General features: G+C 39.4%; 1 protein-coding gene across 1 annotated transcript in view; it reads left to right on the forward strand.

Annotated features, from left to right (window-relative positions):
- Positions 1–1,379: 1,379 nt before the first annotated feature.
- TM9SF3 (transmembrane 9 superfamily member 3) overlaps positions 1,380–24,327 on the forward strand; it is a 76,363-nt gene continuing 53,415 nt past the window's right edge. The window contains exons 1-3 of the mRNA XM_025880537.2: positions 1,380–1,672; positions 11,980–12,175; positions 21,645–21,767. Of these exons, the coding sequence (XP_025736322.1) occupies positions 1,577–1,672; positions 11,980–12,175; positions 21,645–21,767 (415 nt within the window). The 5' untranslated portion in view covers positions 1,380–1,576. The remainder of the gene's footprint in view (positions 1,673–11,979; positions 12,176–21,644; positions 21,768–24,327) is intronic.

Raw genomic sequence — 24,327 nt, forward strand, 5'->3', positions numbered from 1 at the left:
TAAACAAAATTCAAGGAATTGTTTTTAAAATAATTTAAAAATAATTTTTAAATTTTAAATTAATTTTAAAATTAATTTAAATTTTAACTTATTTTAATTTTATTTTAAATTTTAAAATATTTTTAAAAGATTTATTTATTTATTTATTTATTTATTTATTTATTTATTGAGAGAGGGAGAGGGTGCACGAGCAGTGGGGCAGAGGCAGAGGGAGAGAATCTCCAGTAGACACCCCCGGATTGAGGAGCTGGATGCGGGCTGGATCCTACCACCCTCAGATTATGACCCCAGCTGAAATCAAGAGTAGGACGCTTAACCGACTGAGCCACCCAGCCACCCTCAAGGAGTGTTTTAAACAAGGGAGTGATACAACCAGGTTTCTTTTTAGAAAGATCACTCTCGCACTTGTTGGGGAGGATAAACAGTGAGGGAAGATTGGTGGCAGGGATCCTGTTAGACTGTTTCAGTACGCAGTGAGATGGAGACGGGCTGTTACTGGCAGAAGAAAAGAGAGGAAAAGTAAATTTTTGAGGCATTTCTAAGCGACCAAATAACCACTTGTCGACTGCTCATGGTTGAAAGAGACCGTCCGACTATAAGTTCCAGCTATTTGGCTTAGAGGACTGTGTAGATGGTGGTGCCATATTAAAACGACGAGCATTTTTAAAGTTCCTACTACGGGCTTGGCACTGTTCTAGGCACCGGAAATAATGGCAGTGCACAGGATCTCTGCTTAGGAGAGGAGCTCAGATTCCAAGGTGTTTATGTCTGGACAGGAGACCAACAATAGAATCGAACAGATGAATGAATAAGAATTTCAACAAGATCAAATAGTAGGGGCCTGATAAATAGTCAAGTGACTCTAAAACACTTAACCACTCCAGTGCGGGTCTAACCAATCTCCCATGATGATGAGAGGCGCGCGTAATTGATTCATGGCGGTGGACGGGAGCCTGCAAAGGGTTTTCTGATCTGATCCCCCAAGCTCCAGAAGCTGCAGGTCCCACCCCATTTCACAGCCGAGGAAAATGAGGCCAGGAAAACTTAAACGGTTTGGCCAAGGTCACACAGCTCCCAGCGCCCGGACGCGGCCCGAAGCGCGCGCGGGTCAGGCGCCCGCGCGAGGCTCCGGGCCGAGGCCGTGGGTGCGCGCCGCCGCTCCCGAGGCCCAGGGGTGGCCGGCCCCGAGGACCCAACGGGCCAGGTGGGCGACCGGGGGGCGCGCGGGGCGGCCGGAGCAGGGCCCCTGCGCGGTCAGGGCTCGCGCCTCCCGGGTGGGGCGGCCGGCGGCCGTTGCGGCCCCGCGTCGCGAGGCACTTCCGGCGTGTGCCGGGGTGGCCGGATGACGTGGCTGAGTCAGAGGAAGAGGCTGAGAGGCGCCGGGGGGCGGGGGAGGCTCGGGAGCGGGCGGTGACGGCGGCGGCGCGGAGGAGCCAGCGGCTGGGCCTGGACCCCGTGCGTCTGTCCGCGCCCCGTGGATGCGAATCAGCCGCGGCGGAGGCGGCGGCGGCGGCGGCGGCGGCGGAGGCGGTGGAGGAGTCGGTGGGCCGGCGCCGTGCCGGTGGGAGCGCGGAGAATGAGGCCGCTGCCGAGCGCTCCTGGCGTGGCGGCGGCCGCCGCGCTGTTGCTGCTGGTGCTGCCCCGGGCCCGGGCGGACGAGCACGAGCACACGGTGAGAGGCGCCCCCCGGCCGGCGCGGCCGCCCCCGGCCCACAGCTCCGGCCCGCCGCCCGGTCCGGCACGGTGCGGCCTGGAGCGCTGGGCGGCCCGGCGGAGCCCCGCGGCCGCCGTGGACGCCTTCCGGTTGGGCCTGGCGGAGCAGGAACCCCGGGAGCTGGGAGGAGGCGTTTGTGTGCGCTCCCGGGCAGGACTCCACTCCCGAGCGCCAGGGCCTCGTTGTCCAACCCGCATCTAAATGGCGCCACGCTCCAAGGGCTGGGGGGCCGAGGCGGGAGCGTGGTGAGGGTCGGCGCTCACTCCCTCCGGGAGGGGCCGCGGGCAGCTGGGCTCGGGGTTGGTGCCCCCAGGGAAGAGAGCTGCGCTCTGGCAACTGGGGGCTGCGACACAGCGGAAGATGGATGCATCACGATTACCCGTCATACACTAACCAGGAAATATCCGCCACTTCTTGGTCCTCACCGGCCTTTATTTTCTCTCCTGCCCAAACCGGATCAAACCCCTGGCGTGGGGACAGCATTGATAAACTTGGGGTGAAAAGCAGGTTACACGTGTGCATGCATGCACTCAATCCACACGCACTCAGTTCTGGGCCTTTCTTGTAACTTTCTGCTCACCCTTTCCAGCCCCTGGATGAGGCTCCCGTCCCAGTGGTCTCCGTGCATCTTTTGGCTGTAAGAGGTCTTGAGGTTCCCAGTGTTTTTGTAGGCCGAGAACAGTCCCTTTTGCGTTTGGCTTAAAATTGATTGGCTGTTTATTTAATTGGCATTTTCACATCAAAGCGTGGATGTTAACGACTCTTCCAGTGTCTCATTTAGGGCTGTAACTCGATGGTTTTCGGAGTGGTAGATGTGAGCCAGGCAGGGAAGTCTTGTAAATTGAGATGTTGCTTAGCGAGTAATTTTTTTTTTTCTAATATCGTAACTCATTAATGACGTGATTTTTCGTGAGAGGATGTGTACGTACCAGATCTGAAAGATTTGGGGGAGTCTTCTGTTATTCCTAATAGGTAAGGAAGTGAAGCGATCGTCCTTATTTATTCGGTGGACCCTACTTTAGATTTTATTTGTAATTAACCAGACTTCTTTTCTCTAGTTCTGGGTTGGCTGGGCTTTTATTTTAGCTGATGGAGCTCTGAGCTTTTGGCTATTGTACCTTCAGTCACAGCCAGAAACTTCTTCCTTGTATTTTTTTGAGGGGGGGTGACACGAATCTGAAATCAGTGACATGTTTTTGTGCTATATTTGTGATTTCGCCTTAAGATAATTTTGTTCACAGTTTAAAAAGTTAAACTCTTTCCTGTTGTTTTCTCTGCCAGGTAAAATCTAAAAGTGTAAAAGTGTTCATTTGCAGTGGGTATCCTTTTAGTCAATTGTATTGTCACTAATATTTTTCCAGTTTTTTGAACACTTAGGGAAAGTAACAAAACTCACAGTTCTCTCTTACCACACAGGCATACAAATTTAAGATTAATACTCTTCTTTTTGATCTTGTGTTTTATATAAACTGCTATAACTAGGGAAAACTATTAATATTTCACCAATTGGAGGTATATAAAAAGGCCTGAGTTTAATTTATAGATTAACAATGTAAATAAAGATTTCACTGAAATTTTATTGCCGGGAACATTTCAATTTTTTATACCAGTAATAGAATATAAAATACATGAGAAACGCTTTTTGAGAGGATGTAGTGTGTGGGGGGTTAATGGCTGGGCAGAAAGATTTAGAATCCATTTCATTTTATTCATGTCTACATTGAACTGGTCTCAACTTGGTTACCTGTTATTAGTATACATTATTTAAAAAGCAAAACGGTTATAGAAAGAATAACATTAAGCCATAAGTATAAAATTTAAATAAGTGTCTTTTTTTTGGCTATTAGCCAAAATTTTTACTTTCCCCAAGTTTTTAAAAAATATTTCTTGAAAACTGGGCCTTTACCTTAGCCAGATAAAAGTACTGAAAAGGTTATGGTCAAGTGAATTTTTTTCCTACCAAGAGGACGGAAGTAGCTAGTGAAGAGAGAACGATATTGAAGGAGGAGAAAAATTGCCAAGGGAAGGGTGTTGAGTAGGTGTGTAATAAAAACCTGTGGGATTGAATTATTAATTAAAGAGCAATTTTCAGAAGTTAGTTTGCCCTTTAGATTAACTTTCTGTGAAGAGAGTTTCCAGATAGAAATAATAACTAATATGACTTTTGTTGGCAACATGTGCTAGGCACTGTTCTCAGTCCTTTACATATATTGTCTTATTTTAAATATAAATAACCTTGTGAGGGAGATAATATTATACCCTTTTTATAGATGAGGAAACCAATGCTACAGAGGTTAAGTTACTTGTCTGGGGCCACACAGCCAGTGGGGATGAGGTAGGATTTGAGCTCAGACAGTCTGATTTAATAGTCTTTTACACTTTCATAGGATATACTCTGCAGCCCTTTATTCTAAAAATAGGACAGTAAAACATTTGGTATTAAATTGAGTAGTTCTCTGTATTGATATTATTTTTAAGTGCTTAAAGAAATTTTTGGGTAAGTCTAACTCCACTAATGGGTTGTTACTGAGGAGATGTTTGGATTTGCATTAAAGAGGGATAGGGCCCACTTAATGGGCATTTGACCTGTGCAGTCACATAATATGTGCAAGCATGTGGATACTGTGCTTGTTTTGAAGCTCTGCTGTCACCATCTAGAAATTTTTAATAAGTTGTTTTTTTTTTTTTTTTAAGCTCTACATCCATCATGGGCCTTGAACTCATGACCCTGAGATTAAGAGTTACATGCTCCACTGATTGAGCCAGCGGGAACCCGTTAATAAGTTTTGAGCAAGGAGACCTGCATTTTTATTTTGGACTGGGTCCCACAAATTATATAGCTGGTCTTAAGAAGGGATAACTAGTTTATGTAGTTTCACAAAGCTCCTTATATCTCTTATTTTACCTACTGAATTAGGATTCAGCTGACCATCTGACATGGTATTTTTTATGCTTTTTTTTTTAAGATTTTATTTATTTGTCAGAGAGAGAGAGCACAAGCAGGGGCAGTGGCAGGCAGAGGGAGAAGCAGGCTTGCTGCTGAGCAAGGAGCCCAATGAGGGACTCTCTCGCAGGACCCCGAGATCATGACCTGAGCCAAAGGCAGATGCTTAACCAACTGAGCCACCCAGGGGTCCCTTTTATGCACTTTTAAATGCAGAGCTCTTTTAATATTCTCATAAGGATAATGGGAAGGAAATACACCATTGCCTTGTATATACTCTCTGTAGGGTATGTATCTAGAATACATAAAGATGTGTCTTTTCACCTTTCTAAGGTTGAATTATACACGGATTGCAGGACATACTGTTTGGAATAAAAAAATAATGAGCCCTTTCATGAAAGACAAGCCCTCAATATGTGATTAAGGGTCATAAAAAAGACATTTTAGAGTGAGTGAAGGATGTAGAAGGTGTGGTTTATGCTTATTTGGTTTTCTGAAACTCAGAGAACTTGGAAACATCTATAGTTAGATTACCATGTCTCCCAAGATTCCAAAAAAAGATTTCAAATTGAGAATCAGAATTTTAGAACTCAGAAGTCTTGAGATCATTTAATCCAACACCCTCATTTTCCTAATGACCTGAAGAGGCCTAGTGACTCTCTGGTCCTTGCTTTTTCTAACTTGTCTTGTAGGTATAATTTCCGTAGTAATACTAAGTAAAGATGTCAGCACCAAAAACCAATAATGAAGGGCACCAGAATCTTAATGCATTTTATGGTTTGTACTTGAAGTTTTATGGGTTCTGTTTCCGCAGGATCACAAAGTCAGTTTTTTTTTTTTTTTTTTTTTTTGGTCTGTTAACATACCCAGGTTCTGTGCTTGGCACAGTGGTATTTAATCAGTGCTTGTTGAGTGACTTGAGTAATTAGGGAGCTACTAGGGACAAGAATATGCAGTGTTGGAAGCGTGAAACCCTATTGCTTAAAGCGCAGTGAACAAATCCAGACCACTCACTGTTCATTTAAGATGCATAGTCTTTGGGATGCCTCTTGTGATTTAGGGCCCTAATTAGGCTAACCTCCCATTTCTTCGTGGCGCATTGTACCTCTGGTAGGTAATGTTAGAAGGACCTGATCTGTTCCTAGGGTAGCTTATAGTCAGCCTCTGCTAGAAACAGTTATACCACTGAGTGATTTTAGGAATAGTTTGTTTGCTTTCCTTTGGCAAATAGCAGCCTTTTTTTTTTCTTTGTCTTTAAGAGTATAGGAACTCTTGGGGCGCCTGGGTGGCTCAGTCCTTAAGGGTCTGCTTTCAGCTCGGTCAAGATCCCAGGGTCCTGGGATGGGGCCCCGCATCAGGCTGCCTGCTTCTCCCTCTCCTGCTCCCCCTGCTTGTGTTCCCTCTCTTGCTGTCTTTCTCTCTGTCAAATACATACATAAATAAATAAAAATCTAAAAAAAAAAGAGTATAGGAACTCTTTAAAACTTATTTGAAGATTTATAAAGAGAACAGACTCTACTACAGGTGAATTTGTGAGTACTTTAATATAGATCAGTTTTAGGAAATACCATAATTCATTGTCCTATTTTCAGCTGTTCTCTGTGGTATAGACCAAAAGTTTATTTAGGTACAAAGCTATTTAGAGAGAGAGGGAGAAAGAGCACAGTTATCTGAGGAGGCTATCCGAACATATACTTCGGTATTTTATCATTTGTTTGTATTAAAATTCTGATGTGTTTTAAATAAAAAGCATTGAAATTATGATTTCTGAAATGCTCTCAGAACTAGATTTTGCTTTCTCAGATACATATTTTTTTTTTAAAAATTTTATTTATTTATTCATGAGAGACAGAGGGAGGGAGAGAGAGAGGGAGAAGCAGGCTCCCAAGGAGCAGGGAGCCTGATGCAGGACTCGATCCCAGGACCCTGGGATCATGACCTGAGCGGAAGGCAGACGCTTAACTATCTGAGCCACCCAGGCGCCCTCTCAGATACATATTTTAAAACAAACCTTTATCTTTTACTTCATCCCATGAAAGTGGTGGCATTTGGGTGCTTGTTCTGAACCCTTAGTCCTTTGCCTGTATATACAAATTCTCACTTCTTTATTCAGATTTTACACGAGTACAACAGTAACACTATCTCCTCAAGTGTTCCTCCCAAGAAAAAGTAATTCATGGTCTCTATCAAGAAGGAAAACTTCTTGGGCGCCTGGGTGGCTCAGTTGGTTAAGCGACTGCCTTCGGCTCAGGTCATGATCCTGGAGTCCCGGGATCGAGTCCCACATTGGGCTTCCTGCTCAGCAGGGAGTCTGCTTCTCCCTCTGACCCTCTTCCCTCTCGTGCTTTCTCTCATTCTCTCTCTCTCTCTCAAATAAATAAATAAAAAAAAAATCTTAAAAAAAAAAAAGAACGAAACTTCTTTGCCTCCCCTTTCCCAGCACATAAACAGTATTTAAGTAAGAGAGACCTAACATTGGTGACATCTTGAGAATAAAGGTCATGCCTTTGGAAATTAGAACACAAGGAGCTTCTTAGGAAGGTTTGTTCTTTAGGGCAGATTAAAGGTTCAAATGGAAAAGTTGTTCGCTATTCAGTACTGTCTTTAGTTGCTTTGTACAGCTGTACTTTTTTTTCATATTTTCCTCATTTAGTTTTTGCTCTTTAGTTAATGAAACTGACTAGGGATTAGAAAAAGTGTAGTCCCAAGTTTGTAAGCATGATACTATTAGTTGTATGATCTTGGACAAATTATTTAACATCTCTGTTCTTTAGTTTAATGTGTAAAATGGGGAAATAATAAGACCTATCTTATAAAATTTTGCAAGGATTAAATATTCATGTAAAGACCATAGAACTATTATGCCTAGCACATAGTATGTGCTTACTAAGTGTTAGCTAATGATACTGTCAGAAAAGATGGTGAGATGGATCTGTTAAGGCTTCACCTGAGGATTGGAAGGTTTGAGAAAGGAGGATTTGAGTAGTTTTGAAGGATAAGTAGAAATTGGCTAAGTGGAGAGAAGGAAGGCATTATAGATTTGGGGGAATGGCATGAGAAACAAGGTAGAAAAGCAAAGGCAGGGAAGACCATATTATAAGCCGTTTTGGCTGGAGTGGACAGCTGAGAAATTCAGTGTAACAGTGAAACTCTTCTGAGAACTGGAAAATGAATGGAACCATGAGGTGAAGAATGCAGGTAGTCTGAATTGGCCTCCTCTCATTTAGCTACTTCCCAGGAAGGCCTCGTGGAAGGAGCTATGGCCATGCTCCGGGATCCCCTGATTCACTGCTGTGCTTCCTTGACTTTTTTCCTCCCCTTCTGGTTACACTCTGCAGGGAAGTTATAAAACTCCGTCTTTCTCAGTGTCATTGGCCAACTCAGAGTTTTTCCAAGGAAAGGATTTAAAAAGAGCTTGCTAGGACTTCATGGAATGTTTTGAAAGTGAATTAGGGTAGCCTTTTGGCCATGGGGAGATAGAAGAGCCTTACCTGTTGCTCTCTTCCCACAGACTGGTGGAGATAGGGACTTTCTCAGCAGCTTTAGGGAAAGGAAAGGCTTTTTTTTTCTTTTTAAAAAGTTGTGTGAAATCTTCCTTTTGATATTTTCTAATTTCAAGATATTTTTAAGACACATTTCCTCTCTTGAAAAAGAACTCGTCCTGGGAGCACTTACTCTCAGAGATAATCAAGAACTGCAATGAGAGTAACATTTTAAGTTCATTCATTATATTGACCATGGTCTGCATAAGGAGTGGTGTAAAAGAAAAGAAGCATTTTACCTTAATATTCACCCTAACCACACCTGCTATATGTGTGTGTGTGTATGTATATGTATGAAGGTGTGTGTATATTACATAAGTATATATATTTCTAATTATTATTTCAGGCCTCTTCCCAGAAGGACTTTGTGGCTACAGAATGGTGTAGGTTTTGTAACCATGCAGTTTCCATCATCACAAGTCTCCTGCCCTGTTCAGGTTTCATGAATGGCTGAAATAAGTGACTTCAGAATGTATAGATTAACATACACTGTGACCCTTCGGTTATTTTAGTCTTATGTTTCAGTTTATATAAAGTAAACTTTTTATGTTCAAGTTTTTGTCTATTTTTAAAGGAATTATGAGTATTGGAATTTATAGGAAGAGTGTTCTTGTGCTTATTTCCACAAGTAACATTTAAACATTACTGTGGACTCAGCAGGATTAATAACAAGGTCCTCATTGATAGGTCCTCTTACTCATTCTAATCTTAAGTGGATGTATTTTGTTTCTTCCCCTTTCTTTTTTCTGTAAAAGGGTACTATTGGAATCAGCGCACATATCAGTCAGTACACATACTTCAAGCTTTTTTTTTTTTAGTAAGTTGCTAATGAACTTCACATTTCAGCATTTTTCAGTGTTTTCCCATCATATTTATTAAATACTTTTTGTGTACCTTATGCTATGCAGAGAGCTTTCTGCCTAGCAAGCAGGTTTCGTTTCTAATACCAAATCTGGTCAGTTGATAATTGATTGGTTTAGCTCACTGCTTTGAGGATTCCTATGCTATAACCACCTCTATATGTTTGGCAGAAAGGAGTACCTTGATTGATTAGTGCTATGTGACCATGAGCATTGGATGGAAGAGTGGTGTGTCAACTGAATGGGGATGTATGGATATATTCAGGCCTTTGATTCACTCCTTCATATGTGAAGATTATCTACAGTTGTTTTTCTGAATTCACTTGAAACAGCTTATGATTTTCTATATTGCTATTCATTCTGACTCTTCTCCACCAAGGCAGAACTAATCATTCCTTTATTGTTGCTACAATAGCCCTTTATTACCTTAATTTTAACACTTATTCATCATTAATCATTTACTTGTCTGGCTTCACTATGGATTGTGAACTTTTTTTTTTTTAAGATTTTATTTATTTATTTGACAGAGAGAGACACAGCGAGAGAGGGAACACAAGCAGGGGGAGTGGGGAGAGGGAGAAGCAGGCTTCCCGTAGAGCAGGGAGCCCGACGTGGGGCTCGATCCCAGGACCCTGGGACCATGACCGGAGCTGAAGGCAGACGCTTAACAACTGAGCCACTCAGGTGCCCCTGGATGGTGAACTTCTTAAAGGAAAGGACAGTATTTTCTCTATCTGTACATTGACCCTTGAACAACATGGGTTTGAACTGCGTAGGTTCACTTACGTGCAGGTTTTTTTCCATATATACAGTACAGTACGATAAAATGTATTTTCTCTTTTAATTTTCTTAACATTTTCTCTTTTCTAGCTTACTTTATTGTAAGAATATACTATATAATACATATAACATACAAAATGTGTTAATTGACTGTTTATATTGCCGGTAAGGCTTCTGGTCAACAGTAGGCTATTAGGGGCACCTGGGTGGCTCAGTCGTTAAGTGTCTGCCTTCGGCTCAGGTCATGATCCCAGGGTCCTGGGATCGAGCCCCTCATCGGGTTCCCTGCTCAGCGGGCAGCCTGCTTCTCCCTCTCCCACTCCCCCTGTTTGTGTTCCCTCTCTCGCTGTGTCTCTCTGTCAAATAAATAAATAAAATCTTTTAAAAAAAACACACAAAAAAACAGTAGGCTATTAGTGGTTAAGTTTTTGGGCGGGTCAAAAGTTACATAATGGATTTTTGACACTGGGGTGGGTTGGTAACACTAACTCTGCCTTGTTCAAGGTCAACTGTGTATCCTTAATACCACTATGCTTGGTATGTGTCTCATATATTCAAAAAGTAAGATAGTTTATTACTTTCTAAATGACCTGGATGATGTCTTATATGAACAATGAGATTTATTATATTTGAAGATGAGGTGATTAGATCTAAGTCATAGGGTGCTGGTGGTGTGAATCAAAAGGAAGAGGCAGATGCTCTGGGTAAGAGTAGACAAGTCACTGTTTTTTGGAATACAGAGGGACTTGGGGTTTGAGTCTCCTGAGACAATGGTGGTACCATTAGAAAAACAAAGATCAAAGAAAGGCTAGATTTGGGTGGAATGAGTATGTTTTTGGAGAGCTTGGATTTTAATCAAAAAAGTTTGTATATTTTAGATGGAGGACTAGAGGTAAGAATTTGGTAGTTTGGTTAGTTGGAGAGCTTCCTCTGTTATATGCTCCATAGCACCTTACTTTATTATGATTGTTTGTTCAGTGTCCATCTTTCCCTTTAGGCTCTGAGCTCCAGTAGGGCAGGGAACATGTTTTGTTAAAAGCTGTATCCTCAGTTACAAACATAATTATTGATACGTGGCAGGCACTCAGTAAATAATTGTTCAGTGATTTAATTTCTACACTACTAGTTGACTTAAATTGTATCCAATGTTGTCTTCAATTTACATTGCTGATTAGGGTTACTAGTTTTAAAATTATTTGGGTAATTGCTTTTCATAGACTCATTGAAATTTTAAACTTGAGATCTTAGAAATCTTTGGCACATCCCCTAGTTGGATGCTGGAAAGGTGGTCACCTACCCAAAGTCATTGGACCACACTCCAGATTTAGCTACATACAGTGTATACCGATGGGGAGAGCCATAGTTATTTATTCAAAGAAACATGCATACAGTTTATGTCTTTCAGGCTAATAAAGAGGGGAGGATAGAATGATGGCTTGAATGGACTGTGGAGATTTCATAGTGTGGCTTTCTCTTCCTCTTGTTTAGTCATTTCTCTCCTTTCTAGTACTTTGACCAATGGCCATGGAAAAGATTAGAAAGTAGATGAAATTTTATTTGTGCTTTCTGGCAACATTAGATTTTTTAGTTTCTAATGATTAACATGAGTTTCTGGGTAAGCTATTGATTTTCTTTCCTCCTTCCATGTCCATATTAGCATGGTGAATAATGTTGTTTCTGGGTTCATCATTATTTGATGTGGTATTGGACTTTTGTATGCTATTGGACTTTGTTTATATAATACCGTTTATAAAACAAAGTTTAAGAAAAGGTGGATCTGCCTGAGACCACAATCAGAAGATAAAATTTTAAAATTCACCAAGTGTTGGGGTGCCTGGGCAGCTCAGTTGGTTAAGCATCCGACTCTTGAGCTCAGCTCAGGTCTTGATCTCAGGATCAAGAAGACATTTGGTAAATTTTAAAGACATTTGGTAAATTTTACACTTGTAGACAATGAAGTCAAAATGTCTTTTTTAAGGTGTGGACATTGATCATCAGATTAAAATAAACTTCCAGTATTTTATTTTATAGGTTCCCAAACAGAGGCAGTACAGTTTTGTTTAGAACAAATAACAAATATTCCCTTAATTTGAATTAGATTTTTTAAAAAATGTACTGTGATTTGCTTTTTTGTTTCAGTATCAAGATAAAGAGGAAGTTGTCTTATGGATGAATACTGTTGGGCCCTACCATAATCGCCAAGAGACATATAAGTACTTTTCACTTCCATTCTGTGTGGGGTCAAAAAAAAGTATCAGTCATTACCATGAAACTCTGGGAGAAGCACTTCAAGGAGTTGAATTGGAATTTAGTGGTCTGGATATTAAATTCAAAGGTAAGTAAACCTTAATAGTCCTTATAATACAAGTTAGATTGTAGACCAAGGTTTCTCAGTTTTGGCACTGTTGACATTGGAGCCAGATAATTCTTTTTTGTGGGAGGCTGACCTGTACATTGTTGGATGTTTAGCAGAGTTCTTGGTTTCTATCCAGTAGATGCCAGTAGTGACAACCAAAAACTGTCCTCAGACATTTCTGATTGATCTTAGAGAACCATGGCTCTAGACCCTAAAAAAATGTTTTAATCTACAAGTTAAGTGTATTGCATTTAGAAAAGTATGTTAGTTACAAAGATTTATTTGGAATAAAATAAATAATTGTTAATAAATTCTACTTCCCTAACCTATTTCTCTCTGAAAAGTGATTTCTGGTAAACCCTCTAGTGATTGGATATATGTGGTCGGGGAAGGCTTTTGTAGATTCATAATTTCTGGAGGTGCAGGGATATAAGGGGGTATGGTATATGGGATATTTAAAAATGTGTAAAGCCTCAACTCCAAACTTGTACTATTAGCTTAGAATGTATTAATCAGTGTGTATTAATTTACTCTCTCAATTCCTGTAGGGTGGTGTGGTTTTAAATTTTAAGTCAGGGACACCTGGGTGGCTCAGATGGTTAAGCGTCTGCCTTCGGCTCAGGTCATGATCCCAGGGTCCTGGGATCGAGTTCCCCACTGGGCTCCCTGCTCAGCAGGGGGTCTGCTTCTCCCTCTGCCTACCGCTCCCCCTGCTTGTGCTCTCTCACTCTCTCTCTCTCTCACAAATAAATAAAATCTTAAAAAAAAAAATTTAAGTCAAAGACTTGTTAAAATTGTAAAAAATTCTCATCTGTTTATTATGCTGGTATCTATTTTATCAGGCCCTTTAAGTATGTTTAAACTTTTAATTTTCCTCTGTGAAATTTGCCAGAGAGTGTATTTCCTGCATAGACATTTTTAACTCAGTGAGCAGAAGCCTGAGTAATTGAATTTTTACAGGATCTTTGATTAGGCATCTTGATTTTTGAATAGAGCTTGGATCTTGTAATCAGGAGCTTTGAATTTTAATCCTTTTTTTTTTAAAGAAGATTTTATTTATTTATTTGACAGAGAGAGGACACAGTGAGAGGGGGAACACAAGCAGGGGGAGTGGGAGAGGGAGAAGCAGGCCTCCTGCCGAGCAGGGAGCCCGATGCGGGGCTCGATCCCAGGACCCTGGGATCATGACCTGAGCCAAAGACAGACGCTCAACGGCTAAGCCACCCAGGCGCCCCCTATTTCCTTTACTGTATGGATTTTACTGAAGTTCTTTACTCTAATTTTGACTTCATTGTCTACAAGCGTAAAATGAACATAACTGATTTCTGGTATTTTTGCACTTTTGAGAGGAAGATGTGATTGAGCGATTTTATTTATTTATTCATTCATTTATTTATTTATGGATTTTATTATTTGAGAGAGAGCGCACCAGCAAGGGAGTGAGCATGGCAGGGGCGGGGGGCAGTGCGAGGGAGAGGGAGAAGCAGAGTCCCTGCTGAGCAGGGAGACCAGTGTGGGGCTCGATCCCAGAACCCCAGGGCCACTGACCTGAGCCTAAGGCAGAGGCTTAACTGACTGAGCCACCCAGCCTCCCTGAATTGAGATATTTTAAAATATTTAATTTTGATTGGTTAAATTTTATTCTTGTGTTTAGAGTATTTTTTGTTACTCTTGTTGAAAATCGGTATACGTATTTGCATTCTTCTCCCCCATTCCACTCCACCACTATATTCTTTGAGGCTTAATTACAAAATTAAGTTGTAAATTTAAACCACAGTGGCGGGCTCCTGGGTGGCTCAGTCATCAAGCGTCTGCCTTCAGCTCAGGTCATGATCCCAGGGTCTTGGGATCAAGCCCCGCATCAGGCTCCCTCTCGGTGGGAAGCCTGCTTCTCCCTCTCCCACTCCCCCTGCTTGTGTTTTCTCTCTCTCTGTCAAATAAATAAATAAAATCTTTAAAAAAAAAAAAACCACAGTGGCCTGGCCTGTAACTTTATAAATTATTGTAAACATGCCCTGAGGCTTGTGTTTTAATTTAATCAGGTAACCTAAATATTTAATTGCAAGTAAGGAAAAAACTTAGAGTGTGGGATCTTTGAAAACCTCAGTCCTGCATTTATTCACATAATTTTCTCCTTTTTCATGTTTGGTGCACATTTCTAGTTTACTAAAGAGGAACCAGAGAGAGCAAATAGGTGAAAACTCTGAGTCCTACTTTGCTACACCATGGACAGATTTCAGCACTTTTTAAAATCCTCACCCTATTTACTAAAGAAGAGTAATCATTCAGCTGTCTTCACCTTTCTTCTTTTATTAGTTCCTTGAGGCTGAGATGGACAGATTGTTTAGATAGAGGGAAACAGTTTTCATGGGCTATAAAAGTGGGGTTTACTTTAATTTCCAACTGAGTACCTTTAGATGAAAAGAACAAGAACTGGCCAGGTGTTATTCCCCAAGAGTTGGCAGTTCCTTGGAGTCTTGTCAGCTCTGCATCTCCAACGCGGATATGCTGCTTAAGGGAGCTGCTAAATTAAGTGGTCCAGATGAAAAAGTAAATGCTGATTAGATTTCTCTTTCTACTATAGTCCCTTGCTTGTCCTGTACAAAGACATAGTTGATCATGCTTTGAAAATGTTTTATGAGGTTTCCTGGTTATTTGTACTGTCATAGAATTTTTAAAGGTTCGATGCACCTTAGAGATTGTGTCATCTGATTTCCCTTTAGTGAGGCCCAGAGATGAAATGATTTACCCAAGGCATATCATAGCGTATTAATAATGCCACAGAAGCTAGAACCTTCTGTCCCTATGTGAATTATAAAAATATTTATATTGTTAATCTTTTCACTTCTCAAGTATTTGATTTTTAAAGGTTCTTCTGAAGGCGTGAGAAAATAAAATTTTGGAAATATTTTGAAACTAGAAAATACTATATATACGTATACATCACACATGTGCACATAGATATATACACACACACCTTTTTTTAAATTTAGTAGATTCTATCAGGCTAAATGGATTGGTATTTCATACAATGAAGGTCACTAAATAGACTTTTAGGGAACTAGTAAATAGTTTTAAGTCTAATGTAGTCTAATGTAGGATGCCACAACTTTTTTCCCCATAATAATTTTATATATACTACCACTAGACAAAATACTAAATTGAGAACATTTAGAGAAAATTAAAAAGAAAAGGGCAGAATTAAACGGGGTATCTCTGACCCAGGCCTGAATTCATTATCCTCTGATTTTAGAGGGTACCTCTTGGAACCTGACCGTTGTGGATTGGAAAAAACAAGTCAGAGAGACTTGAGGCATCCCAGTGCCGCCTCTGCGTACCTGTGTAGTCATGGACATATTATTCCACCTCTTTGATCTCATTGTCCTCATCTGTGAAATGAGGGAAATAATATCTGTTTAATAGAATTGTTGTTTGATTTAAGTGAGGTAATTTATGTAGAGCATTTATCAAAGTTCCTGATACATAGTTTACATTTAAAAAAAATGGTCATTGATATGGATACTAACAGCACATAATGTAGGTCTCTAGTTCCAACTTAATTTGGTACTGGCAATTCTGAAATGTTAAATTAGTTTACCAATTATAGGATTTGATTTATCTCAGGCTGTTGCACTAGCCTGCTGGGTACTTTAGTTAGTTCTGCTAGGGCAAGGACAGTGGCATTCTTGCTCACTCTTGCATCCTTAGCTATTAAGACATTGTAAGCTCTCAATTGTGTAGCACCTGGGCAGTTTGTGCCTGTTCTTTAATTGGTCCACTATGATCTTTGGATGATCTGGACCAGGGGAGGTCACTGTCCACTTCCCTTCCCCTTCATTTGAGAACGCTTGCAGTATAATGAAGGATATTATTGAAAAATTGATGGCTTCTAAAGGATTCTTTCCTCCCATTTGTTTTATTGATCGTCTTTTGAATTTACTTTTCCTTGAATATCCCAACATAATAGAGGGATGAAATTGTTTCATAAGTATTTCTTCTGCTTCTCTGGAGTGAAATGATAAGTTGAGAGTACTACAGATAGAAATGCCAAGGGCTAGTTGGAATCCTATATATTTCAAATTCAGTGATTCTCATTCTTCACGATTTTCTTCCTCCATGTTATGAGGTGTATTATCCTTATTTTTCAGATGAGGAGTTGGGGCCCTGAGGTTAAGTAACTTGCCCAAGGATTCACAGATGGAAAGTGGCAGAGTAAGGATTTGAACCTACAGAACACAGTGCTAGAGTTTGAGCTTAACCACTATGCAGGGTGTTCCTCCAGATACCGGTCTGGTGGTAAAGGCCTGATTGCCGAAGAGTGGGGAAAGGGCTGGGAAAGTGGCAGATCCTTTCATTCAGCCTAAAGATTTTTATTTAACTTAATCCCCCCACCCTGTTTTCAGTCCCTGGATTCTACTCTCCTTGCAGTCCCTAGTCCCTAATTCTACAGCTTTTATGGTGGAGTTCTCTAGGGGAAGGTGCCTCTGGTCTACTGTAGGGAGGAGTTGAGGTTGTTCATCTAGCTTTGTAATGGGTGGAGAAGGGGACTTGGGCATCCAAGCCTTCCATAAACATATTTTTATACAATTCCCCTATGTGTTTAGCCCTACATCTGTTCCCTACTTTTCAGTGTGTGAGTGTCTCAAGTATCTCTTGTGTTTGGTGACACCAGCCCCCTTTTGTTCTGTTATGGTTTCCTCTGCTTTGCCATCTTCTGTTCATTTTCAATTTTCCAAAAATATCTTGAGATTTTTTTCTTAATGTCTTCTTTTTGTCCTTGTGTACTACATCCTTTTTATTCCTGTATTGACATTTTAATGGAGTTTCAGGAGGGAAAAGACATACTTGTGGTTAGTCTGCCTTGTTTAATTGGAAGTCTGGGAACTCAGTGCCATATTTTGTGCTCCTGGTTTCACCCAAAGTGTTTTAACCAGACCAAATTATTTGAATCTTGTATTGAATCTTGAATCCAGGTATTTTGAATTCTTGGTGTTAGCAGTTCCTTAAACCTTGTGCTCACTGCAAATTTGAATAGCATGGGCTTTTTATAAATTCTTATTCAAGCTGTTGATAACATTGTTCTACTCCAGATTGATATCTTTTTTTTTCCCAAAAGGATATATATGTATATATTTTTTTCTGATTTTGACATAATGATATAAGATCACTGTACAAAATTTACAGAGAAATATAAAGAAGAAAATAAAAATCATCTGGATGTAATTACCATTAACATTTTCTTCCATCTTTACTTCTTTCTTCACATTCATCCACATTATTTAGAGTTTTTAAAAATTGGGTTCATGTTATATATATGATTTCAAAAAATTTATGTAACATACAGAGCTTAGTATTTGTTTGATACTAACTACTTACTGTTAATAAGTTACATATAAATTAGTTTTTACTCTAACATCTGTGAGCTTGTCTTCATATTGTTAATTTTTTAAAAAATGTGTTTATGTGGTATTCTATAACTTGGATATTGTAATTTTCCCCATTTCCCAGTTATAAGATATTCTGATTATTTTTCTTCCTTCCCTTCCCTTCCCTTTTCCTTTCATCCCTTCGTTCCTTGCTTTTTTTTGCCTTTTTTCCTATTGGAAATAATGCATTTGGCTACCCTAGCACATAAGTATTTTAATGTGTCTCTGAATCTTTTATAGGATAAATTCTTGGAAGTGGAATTACTGAATCAAAGGATATCAACATTTTTAAGGCAGTTTTTGATGCATATTGCCAATTAGTCATCTAGAAAAAATTGTACAGTTAATATTGCAGATAGGTTGGCCAGTTAATCAGTACTCATATATGACTATACCAGCAGTGTGGTAGGCTTTGGATGTACAAAGTTGAACCAGAAGCTCTGGCTTCAGGGTTCCATGGGTTCTCTGAAATTACACACTTAGTTTTGTGTGAATGTGCATTTTGGGGGGGCAAGGGAGATACTACTTTCATTGGATTCTCAGAGTTGTGTGGCCCAAGGAAACTTAACACAGTCTGTGAGTGTACTGACACTTTTAATCCTTAAAACAACTCTGGGAAGGAGATAGCATAGATGTTATCTCTGTTTTGTGGCCCGAGGGATCTGAGCTTCATAGAAGCTAAATGATTTTTTTTTTTTTTTGTTCACATAGCTAATAAATAGTAGAACCCAGACAAAACTCAAGTTTCTATTTTTTTTTATAAATTTGTCTATAGTGACTTCATGAAAAATTGCCGAGTGCTGTTGAATTTGAGGTAGAGCATTTGTGATTTCCAATTTGGTAATGCTATCAAGAGAAAGCTAATAAAGCTAAGCATAATATGTTCTTAGAGAACTCAAATAATTACCACATTGTTTTTTCAGTATTTTCACTGTTCAGTTATTAGTCTGGAGTGTTATTGTGAAATGATGACAGACTTGTTGGTAGGTAGTTTGCAGGAACTACTCTTGCTTTCTGCTTGAAAAATCAGTATTAACAGTTGCCACTTTGTACCTTTGGTTTTGTTTTCCCCCGTGTAATGTATTTACATTGGTGAAATCTTAATTGTATCCTCTTCAGAATTCATAGTTGTGTATTTCACCTGAGAAATGTATGCCTTTTTGTAATGTTAAAGCAGTGATTTATGGTGATAGATTTTTCAGATTGTTTTCCAGTTCTATAGAATGCTGAATAATGATTTGCCATATTCAGGCACATTACATTAGTTATCTTCAAAGTGGCTCCCTCCTGAGAAAAGTGCTGTTTTAGTTGAGCAACCAGACTCTTCAATTATTTGTGATGTTTGTATTTGCCCACATGTCTGCAAGAGGAATTTCATTAAAATATGATCAACCAAGGTCCTTTTTATAGCCTGCTATAAAGATAGGTTTTTCCCTTTGACCACATTTCTTTACTAGATTTTACATCAGTGAAAGATATTCTTCAAGACCTCTTTGTGAATCATTCTGAGATAACTGCTCAAAAATTTCATTTGTTTATATTGGCATTTTCTCCTATACACAAACACACGCAGACATCCTAATCATACACAGATGCATGTATGTATATGTACATACTGTAATATACTTCGTGTTTTTCTTTGCTGAATAAATGGATCATGCTCTTAAAATTTGCTAAAATTTTTTGCTTATTTGTTTAGTGCCTGTTCTGTTCAGGGTACTGAAACAGGCATAGCTGGGGGTAAAAAGGATGTAATCAGTATAGACAGAGCTCTCAACACATGATGATCTTTTGAGGAACTAAGATACTGGTATGAGGTTATAAGTGGTATAGACCTAGGTACCGTAGGGAAGTGTGGAGAGAAAGCCATGGGACTTCAGAGGAAGGGACAGGCTGTGGGGTTTGAGAAGTGTGAGGGGTGGGGAATCAAGGATTACTCTGTGGAGGAGAGGGTAGGGGGTTGGAAAGTATTTTAGGGTGGATATTTGTGGTGGACTTTCCAGCAAAGGCCAAAAAGTCCAGAGGCCAAGAGAGCACAAGATGTGTGGGAACTGCAGGTAGTTGAGTTTGGCTGGAGTTAGGGAGAGAGGACGATAGTTGTGCAAGAGAGAGCTGAACACAGTTCACACAGTGAGGAATCTGAAAAGCTTTATGCAGGTCAATGCCGTATTGTATATCTCAGAACTTCATACATAAGACCGCCACATTGTTAAGGGCGATTGTCAGTGACTGATTTTAACAGCAAGGGATTTGGTGGCTTTGCAGTGTTTTGCTGTGAGGTCTCCCACAGCCGTTTGTTGCTACCCAAGCCTGGACCTTCCTGTGGTTCTCTTTCTCCCCTTGTTGCCGTAGTTGCCTGCTGCCCTTTGTGCATTATCACACTCCACGGAAATCCTGTTTGGGGACCTCTTGCTACTAGTTCTCTAGCTCCTGCGGGAGGAACACTTTATAGCCACCTCATGGCCTAACCCTCCCTCCCTTCTCTGCTCAGGCTCAGTTTTTGCCATTATGAAAATCCTAAATTCCTCGCTGCCTATAAGGGCCTTGATAGAAAGGAAATCTGTATGGGAGCCATTGTTTTTGGAGACAACAAAGCAGTTATCTTCTCCTACTTTGGGAGTAGGAGTATTTCCCTATCCCTCTTTATGGGACTTCAGTGTTTCCTGCCATCTTTGGTGGTATGGTTTTGGGGTACCCACTCTGGGCTGAGCTATAATAAGGGGAAGCTATTCTCTCTTGTTGAGGGTTGAGGAGACAAGTTGCTAGTGTCTGGAGTTACAACTCAGATTGCTATTTCTCATGGAAATAATATTGTAGCTGGCCACTAATCATGGTTCAGCTGCAGTTTATGTTTAAGAAGTTTTAATCAACATTTAAGAAATTTAACATTGTTTCTTGTAGGGAATTGTATTTCAAGTTCTAAATAACCAATAATACAGTACAGGAGAACTTAAACAACTGTGCTTTCTTTTTTTGTTGTTAAGATTTATCTTTTATTCTAATTGTGTAAGTAATATACAAAACAATTTAATAATTTCAGTGTCCATCTAGCGTGTTTGCAGGTTTTTTGGGTTTTGTTTTGTTCAGAAACTAATGACCATAAGCATATTTTTCTCCAGTTTTATTGAGAAATAATGATATACATCACTGTATGAGCTTAAGGCATATAGTATGATGGTTTGATTTACATATTTTGAAATGATTACCACAAACAGGTAGAAAGAAAAGAAGAATGAAGAAAAAAATTTTCTCCTTGTGATGAGAACTCTTAGGATTTACTCTTAAAGACCTTCCTATATGTCATGCAGCAGTATTATAGTCGCCATGTTGTACATTGCATCCCTAGTACTTACTTATAAGCACATTTTGAAAGGTTTATAGGTTAGAGACCATCTGAACAATGTTGTGGTAGCAGTATTTTTGAAAGCAGTCAAGAGTGGAAATGACTCATCTCTAGGGGACCTTTGGGTAATTTATAAACAGTGACCCCTGCTAGATAGAGGTTTATTTCAATCTTTCTAATTATGAAGAGTCACTGGGATTCCTCATAGACTCTATGGCCTCTAGTGACTGGCATTTCCAAGAATGTTAAAATGAATATTTATTTCAGAGATCTTACAGCTAGAAGTTGTTCTAGTTAGGATCATATTTTTGAGTTTTTGTGTATGTAAACGAAAATGTGTTTTAAGCTTTTTTTGTTTGCTTTCTAAAGCAAATTATTCATTTAAAATTATTTTATAAATGTTCTTATATAATTTTCTTTATATAAAGGACAATTTTTTCATGTAATAAGATAATCTTTGAAAGTGAAGATGGTTAGATTCTTTTATTTTGAAAAAAATCTTAAAACATACAGAAAAAGGGAAAGAATTATATACTGAACCCTCATATACTTATCACCCAGATCCAATGATTATGAATACAGATTTTAATTTCAGGAAATGTTGGCTTTTTCTTGTGTTATTTTTCCTGTAACTAATTTACAAACCAATGTGCTAATTTGTAATTTTTATCTTATGCAGATGATGTGATGCCAGCCACTTACTGTGAAATTGACTTAGATAAAGAAAAGAGAGATGCATTTGTGTATGCTATCAAAAATCACTACTGGTACCAGATGTATATAGATGACTTACCAATATGGGGTAGGTATTGTACGTTATATTTAAAGTTTGGGAATATTTGCATAATCACGACTTACGTAATGAGTTTTAAGGGGATTGATTGTACTTTGAATCAGGAAATATGTTTTCAGTATTTTCCACAGAATGATTTTAACACCAATTTTATGGTTTCCTGTTACTTGAAGCGGTTTTAATGTTGTCAAGCCTTATATGAAACTCCCTCAAAATAATAACTTTTATATAGTATAACTGATTCAGGTTCAAGGAATTAAAAGGTATTTTGAACAATCTGAAATATCCTCCCTTCCCCCATTTTTTTCATATCTTATTTTGACTTATTCTATCAAATACAATCAAAGGAACTAAGTAGGATTTTGAAGTTTTATTTTGGCTTTCTCTCATGTGGAACTGGTAGTATGGTTTTTAGATAAGACAGACTCCTGAATTACTTGTTTCACTAGTTCCTATGTTATTTTCCAAAACACTATATGTTTAAATTTTTTTTTTAAGATTTTTATCTTTAAGTAATTTCTACATCCAACATGGGGTCAGACTTACAACCCCAAAATCAAGAGTCGCATGCCCTACTGAAAGGCACCCTTAAAAATTGTTAATGTTGGGTGCCTTCGTGGCTCAGTGCTTAAGTGTCTGCCTTCTGCTCAAGTGATGTGCTGGGATCGAGCCCTGCATTGGGCTCCCTGCTCTGCGGGAAGCCTGCTTCTCCCTCTCCCACTCCCCCTGCTTGTGTTCCCTCTCTCGCTCTGTCTCTCTCTGTCAAATAAATAAATAAAATCTTTTAAAAAAATTGTTAATGTTTTAGCTCTTATTTGTCTGTATTAATGGAGAGGAGTTAATGGCATAGTTAATACAAACCCACGGAAAATCCAAACTTTATTTGTGTTGGACTTGATTAAATTATTTTAGTTGCTTGTTTTTTTTTTCTTTTTAAAGGATATATTTACATATAGCTTTGGTAGGAGAACACTATTAGGTAAAGGAATTATATCTATGTACTGTTGAAATGAGTCAGTTTGTATTAAGTCAGTATAAAGTGAATATTCTAAAAGGGGTGAAAAAAAAAACCTGGGTAGTTGCCTACTTATTGCAATTGGCAGGGCATTTGGGGACCACAGCTGCTCTTTGTCCCTTTGTTTCTCATATGGGTGACAGCTTGCAAGGCACAGAGCTCTGCCAGGTGTGTACGAATGACGGGGTAGGGAGAGTCCTATAGCTAGATTGGCTGCATGAAGATGGTGAACTTGTTAAGAATCTGATTAAATTATTTTAAATGCAAAGCACAGCCAGCTATCAGCCAGCATGTTTGATCGTATTAGTCTCTTTTTTTTTTCCTTTGGACACCTGTTCTTATATATAATGAATATTCTAATTCTTAAAATTGTTAGCAGACTACTATATTCATGAGCAGCAAACTGAAATACTGAAAATATCAGACCAGAGTTTAATGTAGTGCTAAGATGAAATTTGTAAGAAAGTCAATCTCAAGATATAATTGTATGCATCACTGCTGCTCTGTTGCATGTTAATTAGGTATAAATAGTAAGCATTTCACATAAATGACTATAATTAGTATTACATTAACTCAAGACATTTCTGTGATCAGCTCCGAGGGTAGCAAGAAGATGTGCTGAATATTCACTCAAGATTTCTGAGTCTGTGGTTCAGGAGAACCCATTAGTCAGGGTTTCCCCTTTTTTTGGTGAAAGAGCAGGTTCCTCCCTTCTTCTTTTCCATTGCTTTTGGGTTTCTTGTCTGGAACCTTAGGGTTTTTTCAGTCATTTCTGTGGGTCTCCTTAGCAACATGGCAACTGTGCTTTCCTGTCCTAAAATAAATCTTTTTTAGCCCTGGGATTCTAGGGTATGCCATGTTTAGGAGAGTACATTTGGGTGTCCAAGAATGTCTGAACTATGGGAATTCTTGTCAGAAAAAAAATTCTTATTTGACTTTTTTTGGGGTAAGTGTTTTAGCATCTTTTAAAAGCGCCATAGAGAATAGCTTCTTATTTGGTATAATTGTGTCTCCACCCCCAGAGTTTTCAGTGTAGATAGGTAAATAAACCTTGATGAAATTATTAGAAGGATTTCATTATCCCTCTGCAACCCCAAACACAATGAAACATATTCCTTGAATTTGTATCAGTTTGAGAGAACAACTTTGGTTAATAAGCAAATAATCCTTAATAAGAAATGATCTTATTTTCCCCAAAAATTGTAATGAGATGCATTGACCAAAGAGGGAAGGCCCTAAGGAGTCAGTTTTAGTGGATAAGGCTCTTGGGAAGTCTATAGGTTTGAGTAGGGAACATAGATAAATAGCTGACATTATGAGGGCACAAGAGGTAGATTCTCAGCTACCACCTGTTGTCCTGACACTGTTTGGGTCTTCTTTCAGTATCCCAAACTATGATCAAAATGATCATTTTAGGGGCGCCTAGATCACTCAGTCAGTTAAATGTCTTCCTTCAGCTCAGGTCATGATTCCAGGGTCCTGGGATCAAGCCCTGCGTCGTGCTCCCTGCTCAGCTGGAAGTCTTCTCCTCCCTCTCCCTCTGCCCCTCCCCCC

The sequence above is a fragment of the Callorhinus ursinus genome, unplaced genomic scaffold, assembly GCF_003265705.2.
Source record: "Callorhinus ursinus isolate GAN/ISIS: 27379988/994484 unplaced genomic scaffold, GSC_fseal_2.0 scaffold20, whole genome shotgun sequence".
Classification (NCBI taxonomy): domain Eukaryota; kingdom Metazoa; phylum Chordata; class Mammalia; order Carnivora; family Otariidae; genus Callorhinus; species Callorhinus ursinus.